Genomic DNA, 7,397 nt, shown 5'->3' with positions numbered 1-7,397 from the left:
GGAAGCTTCGAGCTTGGCCAACTGTCCCCGGCTACGACTGGGTGCCTCAGGAAGTTAGGCAAATTTCCTCTTCCTTTCACCATCGTCAACCCTTCCGAGATTTAATCGGCCACATTTCTCTAGTGAAGGCGGCTGTCGACGCTAGGCATTTCAAACTGGCCATTTGCCAAATGACCGAGCGCGTCTGCCACGATCGGGGTAACTACCCCACCGACTTCTTCTACGTTTATGCCACCATGTTCAAAGACTTGAAGGTTCTTCTCCCCTTCTCTGACTTCCAAATGGGTGTACTGAGAACGCTCAACGTGGCTCCTACACAGCTTCACCCGAACGGTTGGGCCTTCATGCAAGCGTTCTCCGCCATCTGCTCTGGTTTAGCTCTTAAACCGACGCCCGCAGCCTTCCTTTACTTCTTTCATGTACAGCCTCACCTGTCCAAACCTTGGGTTTCCCTTCGGACGGTCGGGAACAAGCACCTGCTCTCCCTTTACAACAGCTCCTACAAAGATTTTAAAGGGCACTTCTTTAAAGTCGTGCCCACGGAAATTGGATATCAGAGCTTTTGCTCCCCAGCTAAGGAGGCCAAGTTTCCCTTCTACTGGACCTGAGATCCCCGGAATGTCCTTTCTTGGCCTAAGCCCCAAATGACTCCCGAGGACCTGGACTTGATAAACCAGCTCTGTCAGCTACCCCCTAAATCCTCCTGCCGTGTTCTGATCGGTTTCCTGGGCAACAAGAACCTGCCCTCTAATGTGTTCGGTAAGCTATTTTTGACTGTCTTTTGTTGAGCAGCCATTTGGAACTTATTTGAATTTTCTTTCACCTTGCAGATTATCTGTCCAAGATGGATCCCTCCAAGAACAGCACCTTCGCCCGCCTGTTCGCTCAAAGAGGGGGCGAAGTAAGGAAACCGAGCGGGAGCTCGTCCTATGCCCCATCCACTGTCGTTGCACCTGCAACCTCCCGGCCAGCCTAGCAGACTTCCAATCCTCCACCTGCGGTTGAGATTGTTCCCGATCAAGCTCCCCCGGTCGAGTCCAACCTAAAGAAGAAGGGGAAACGAAAAGTCGCTCGGGAGGCATCGGCTGAATCCAAACATGCTAAGAGGCGTATGCCCGACGGGCCTCCTCTCCCCGGTCTGCTGAGTCCAAACTCATGGGTGGCGAAGCGCCTCCATTTTGAGCTCTTTACTGAGGAAAAAGCCCTAGTCAGTGGGATGACCGAGGAAGAAGCCTCCAACATGGCTCTGGAGCTGATCGCACGGTCGGCCATGTGCTTGGCCTACGCTACTCAGAAGAGAGCTTCTGCTTCCACAGAACTTCAAGCCCTCTAAGCGAAGTTTCAATGCCACCTTTAAGGCCAACCAGGATCTGAACCTGCGCCTGGCCGAGACTGAGCAAATAGCAGAAGAGGATAAGAAGAAAGCCAACACTCTGTTGGCCGAGGCGCGTGCTACTCAGCACCGTATGCAACGGTCTTTGGACGATGCTAAACTTAACTTCCAAAAGGCCACCTCTTCCAACGCAACTTTGACGGCCGAGCGGGATTCTCTCCACGATCAGGTAACAAAGTTGGAGGCAGAAAACAAACTGCTGGGTGATGAAGTGATAAACGAGCATGTGCTCGGGTTTGACAAGGATCTCACCCAATGCAACCTTGTCTTTCAAGTGCCTACCGATGATCCTCGCCTTGACGTGAGCATGATGGTGGTGGATAACAAACTAGTTCCAATCTACATTCCCCCATCCTCTCCTCCGGCCGCCCAAGATGTCGACGCTACCGTCGAAGTGGTTGGAGAGACCGATAAAGCTGAAGGCCAATCCTAAGTGTTTAGACCTAGGATTTTACCGCTTTTGAACTTCACTTGTAATGAATTTTTGAAATTAATGAAAATACAAGGTCCTTTTGCCATTTTGCTTTCTCCATGTCTATTGCATTTTCCTGTTTTACTTGTCTTTTCGCGCATAGCCTTTTCGCTTCGTGCTTGGTTTGCCTCGTAAGAGTTCCGCTCGGTTTAGGTCTTAGGAGCTCTCTAGAAGCGTGTCCTAAGACCAAGGTGAGAGTTCACCAAAGAAATATGTCTCACCCGCTCGGTTTAGGTCTTAGGAGCTCTCTAGAAGCGTGCCCTAAGACCAAGGTGAGAGTTCACAAAAGAAACCTGCCTCACCCGCTCGGCTGTTAAGACATGATGAAAATTTCGTGTGATAAACATAATGTATTATTGATATGGAATAATGAGTACAAAGCTCTTAGCTAAAATAAAACTTTAAATGGGATGCGTTCCATGTATTGTGTATAGCCTTTTCCGTCAATTGCTCCAAGCGGTACGCTCCATTTTGTAAGCTTTCCACCACTTTGAAGGGGCCTTCCCAATTCGCGGCTAATTTTCTCGCCGATCGGTTTCGTCGGGCCTCAGCCGTTTTTCTCCACACAAGATCTCCTTCAACAAATTGTCGCGGCCTGACCTTGGTGTTGTAACGCCTTGCCAGCACTCTCTTCTTAGACTCTGCTCGGATCATTGCTACCTCGACTGCCACTGCCGAGCGCTTCTCTTCCCACAATCTTCTCTTCTTTTGAGCAACCGGTCGGGCCTCTTTGAACAATGCCAACTTGTGCGACATAACCTTTGGGTGGATTCCTGGCATATCAGCTGCAGTCCAAGCAAATAAGTCTTGGTTTTTCTTCAACTCAGCGCCTATAAATCTGGCCTGATCTTCCTCTAAATCACTTCCGATGGTAGTAACCTGCTCCTCCTTCCGCCCAAGGCTGAAGGGCTTTATCTCTCCCATTGGTTCTATCCGATCGTCAGTATTAGTCCATGGGTCTAGATCTGCCATGGCTACCTCCGATCGTCTTCTCCTATGTCGGCTGGGTGGATCTGACGACGATAGGTGAACCTTCAATCCAGCCATATAACATTCTCGCGCGATCCTTGTTGGTCAAATTCGGCAAGTGCACTGAATCGTTCAAGTAATAAACCGGTAAGACCGGGTATCGTTTTCCCAAGAGACTCGTAATACTAGAGAATTGTGCGATTAACAACTCACATAGACTCAATAACATAACATCAATTTACAAAACAAGTGCAGAAATGTAAATTCATACATAATTACAAGGTTGGACTTTGGTATTAAAGGCACTTGGAAATGGAAAAGACTGGAAATGGTATGAAATGGCATTGTTAAGGTTAGTTTTCACCAATGCACTCTTGTGTATGACCAATTTCATCTCCTCTCTATTAATTTACTAAAGTCAATCCACTAAAACACTCTAGCCCTAATCCCTTAGGTGAAAGAGCCTAGGTTTTCCTTATCAAACTCCAATCCCTTGGACAATCTAACAAGCAAAACCCGCATTAAGAACTAGGATCTAAGACAACATGTGAATCATCTTCCATTCCTAGAATCAATGAACCACAAGGACTCTTATTTCAGTTCAAGGTTTCATCTTACGTCCCCATAATCCATAAAACCCCAAAATCAAATCATGAACGTCCCCATTACATGCAAGCTTTAAGATCGGAAACAAGAATACTAGCAATTGATAGAAAAGACATATATATAATCAAATCATTCAACAATTACACAAGAATTCAAAGGCTACAACTAATCCCTAACAAGATGGGTTTGGGTCTCCATTTCCATGGAGAACCCTAAAGCTTACAAACATGGAAGATGGAAGAAAAAGGAGACCCAAAGGAAGAGGAGGAGATGTTCCCACACGCTCCTCGCGCCCTCCATGAGCTCCAGCCGCGAAATCGCACCTCGAAAGAACCAAAGACCCAAACCCCTTCGCGTTTTATGGTTAAATAAGCTGGATCTGACACATCAGCAAAAGTCGCGCTCGGCGCCCTCTCAGTCGCGCCCGGGCGCGAGCCTCTCGGAAAAAGTCGCGCCCGGCGCCCCATTTCTCACGCCCGGGCGCGAGCTTCTCGCAAAAAGTCGCACCCGGCGCCCCTCTGTCACGCCCGGGCGCGACCAGCACACAAAAACTGGCTTCTGTGCAGAAACTGGCTTCTGTGCAGGTGGCGCTGGGCGCCCCCTGACCCAAGGGGGCCCGGCCTGACTTTTCAGCACTGTATCATTTTCACTTTTTACGCAGATCTGCTTGCTTCTAGTGGTTGGTTCAGCCTTAGACATTATTAGAGACCCTTCCAAGCACATTTTTAGCTACAAAATAAGGGATTATTGATGAAAGTACATCAAAGTAGCCAAAAACACATTTATTTAGAAAACAAGACAAAAGAAGAGGATTTAACAAGTTATAAGTTAGAAAGGAGTTGATTTTGCTACTAAAATGATGCTTAAATAATGGTAAAATTTAGCATTATCAATCCTCTGATCGGACCGAACGGTTCATATAGTTCCATTGTCCAACGGAAACTTGAGCGTGAGATGGGGTGTGGAAACAATTGCCCCGAATGTGTTCAGACATGGTCGTCCTAACAGCACATTATAAGAGGTACTCGCGTCCACTAGCAAAAACCTGGTTTTTACCTCTTTACTCCACTCAGTTCCCAAGCATGTTCTAAGGTCCACATATCCTCTTGTATCTACTCTTTCCCCCGAAAATCCTACTATCTGTTCGTTGTACGGGGCGATCAGATCTTCGGATATGTCCATATGCTAGAACGTTTTCCAATACAGAATGTTAACAGAGCTGCCCTGGTCCACCAACACTTTTTCCACGCTATACCGGACAATGACCGCCGTTATTACCATCGGGTCGTCCTCATCTGGATCGGGAGCGTGGAAATCCTCATTCGTAAACGTGATTGGCGGCATAGAGCGCTTTCTCACATCTACCCTGTGGACACTTTTAAGCTCCCTCAGGTTTCTCTTCCTCGCAAACACCGACGACCCTCCCGCAAAATTGCCCGAAATGGTGTTTATCGTTCCTCGCAACGATCGGTCATGGCTGCGACTTCTACTCCGCCTACGGTCGGGACGCCTGTCCTCTCTCCTATCACTTCGCTCCACCCTAGCCCTCCTGGGTGGACTTCTCGTCTTTCGTTCCTCCTTAACAAACTTCCTCAGATGACCCGCTCGGATCAGTTCTTCCACCTTATCCTTCAACACCGTGCAGTCCTCGGTGTTATGCCCTATGTTTAGATGATAGGTACAATGTTTAGTTCCATCTGCCTTGGGTGATGACCGGGAGGGTCTTACCTTTATCAGATCTGCATTCAGGGCCTCTTCCAACACTCTAGCCCTTGGCGTGTTCAGCGGGGTGTACCTTTCGTACCTAGCCCCTTTCGGGCCATCTCTGTACCTCTGGCCCTTCGACCGCTCGTCCGGTACGAACGGTTTCTTGCCCTCCTTTTTCTCCTGCCCTAAACTCGCGCTTTGCTCTTGTTGTCTCCTCTGGACTGCCCTCATTTCTTCTATTCTGATGAACCGAGCGGCCCTCTCTTGAATTCGTCTAGGGTTAACGGGGGCTCTACAAACAAGTTATTGGCAAATGGGGAAGGCCTTAACGCAGTAGCCAGAGTACTGATAGTAAACTTCTTGCCTACTCCCCTTACTTGTCGTGCAGTTCTATTGAACCTATCCATGAAGTCCCTGAGACTCTCTCCTTTCTCCTGTTTTATGTTAGTTAACTCCAGATACATCAAATTTTGCGCCCTACCAGCCGAAAACTGTCGCTCGAACATATCTCTTAAAGTGGCAAAGTTATTGATGGTTCGAGGCCTCAACGAGTGGAACCATGATAACGCTTCTCCCTTTATTGACAAGGAAAAAACTCTGCACCACACATTCTCCCTAGGCGAGTAAATAGTCATGGCGTCAACAAAGGATCTCAAATGCTCCTCCGGATCACCTGACCCATCATACTTCTCCAAGGTCGGGAATGCTCTCTCCGGAATCTGCTCTTCCATGATTGCAGCTGTGAACGGATGCAACGCTCTTGCCCGACCGGCTGGGGCCGGACGGTTTGCGGTCCGTTGCGAGCCAACCTCACTCTGCTCCTCTCTCTGATAATAACTATCAGGAATGGGATATGTGTCCTCTTCTGAGTCTGGCTCGGTTTTTGGCATCTCTACAATTGGCAGTGTTTGGGCGCGTGCGGAAGATGGACGATTAGCTTGTGCCCCTCTGGCCGCATCACGCTCAGCCCTAAGGGTTTCAATTTCCACCTACATTGCCTCCATTCTCCTTCTCATCTCCTGTAAAAACGATGTCGGGTCTTGCTCCATCCTTACAGTCGTAAAGGTTGTCTTCAACGATCCTCGGCCCCACGGTGGGCGCCAAAATGTTTCTGCTGAATAGGACCGGGGAAAACTCCTGCTGCCTCTGCCCGGAAACACTCCTCCTCACCTGATCGGTCCTTCTACCTTCGCTCTCCTCGCACTTGTTCTCAACGCAAATGGGTTGACCTGCAGCAAACACTCTGACGCTCAAGTCAGAATGGGCTCTTGCAAGTCTATATAATTATCAAAGAACAGAGAGTTTACATTCTCCTTTGACTGCTATTTATATGATTTCAGAGAATATTACCCATTAATTTACCTTTTAATGGCTTTCAATGCACATCTTAAATACTCGACAATGACCGTTACCTCATTAACTACACATTCATGAGCCTTCAACTGCTGTCTCCAGCCCACAGTTTTAGACATCTGTCCGACCGGACATATTACGCTTAATAGATCCGATCGGACATATTAGGCCGGAACACCCGATCGGACATATTAGCCTTACTTCCACCTGCTCGGCATTGTCCAAACCTTCTTGATCGGGTGCCCGTCCTCGATAGTAACATAAACTATATTCTAATCTTATTTAAATTCCAAATACATGGAGAAAGATTCAGAAACTTTAGTTAACCAACTTCAATTATTCAAAAGTAAATAAATAAAAGAAACCATTAAAAAAAAATAACTGAAGTTACCTAAAAAAATTTTTATACCAACACTCCATTCTCTCTAAATTCAATACTCCATTCTCTCTAAATTCAATAATATGAATCCTATAAATATAATTATTAGTCATGTTACTATAATATTCAGTAATATTTTCACAATAATGTCATCATCGCTGTGGTTTTAAAAATATAAAAAGTAAATTCTTAATCTTACAAAATCGGTTTATAAAATAAGATTTGTATCCACCTATATATTATAAATTGACTATGTCTCTAATCGATATAGAACTTACAAATATTTGTCCATTCCCGTCAGATTTTTCCATTTACTACATCTTTCATTTAATTTGTTTAGAGTTGTTTTAAACGTAATTAACATACCAAAATCATAAATTTAATCAAGAAGTGGTTAAAAAAACATTTTCCAATTTCTTAAGCGTTGTGGGTAAGACATAAATTTTGGGGTTTGTGGTTTGATACACCATTAAGAAGCAAACATGAGTTTATTATTAGAAATCCAAATATGGTGAAGA

The 7,397-nt window shown here is 46.2% G+C and overlaps 1 protein-coding gene across 1 annotated transcript; it reads right to left on the bottom strand.

The window, feature by feature from the left end:
* Positions 1–4,355: 4,355 nt before the first annotated feature.
* LOC108339397 (uncharacterized) lies at positions 4,356–5,378 on the bottom strand. The gene is made up of 2 exons (XM_017576532.2): positions 4,719–5,378; positions 4,356–4,625 (listed from the first exon to the last, which is right to left on the bottom strand). Exons 1-2 carry the CDS (start codon positions 5,376–5,378, stop codon positions 4,356–4,358), a joined length of 930 nt encoding a protein of 309 aa, XP_017432021.2.
* Positions 5,379–7,397: the final 2,019 nt, after the last annotated feature.

The sequence above is a fragment of the Vigna angularis genome, chromosome 5, assembly GCF_016808095.1.
Source record: "Vigna angularis cultivar LongXiaoDou No.4 chromosome 5, ASM1680809v1, whole genome shotgun sequence".
Lineage (NCBI taxonomy): Eukaryota > Viridiplantae > Streptophyta > Magnoliopsida > Fabales > Fabaceae > Vigna > Vigna angularis.
The sequence above is the reverse complement of the archived record's forward strand: the minus strand, read 5'-3'. Positions and strand labels throughout refer to the sequence as shown.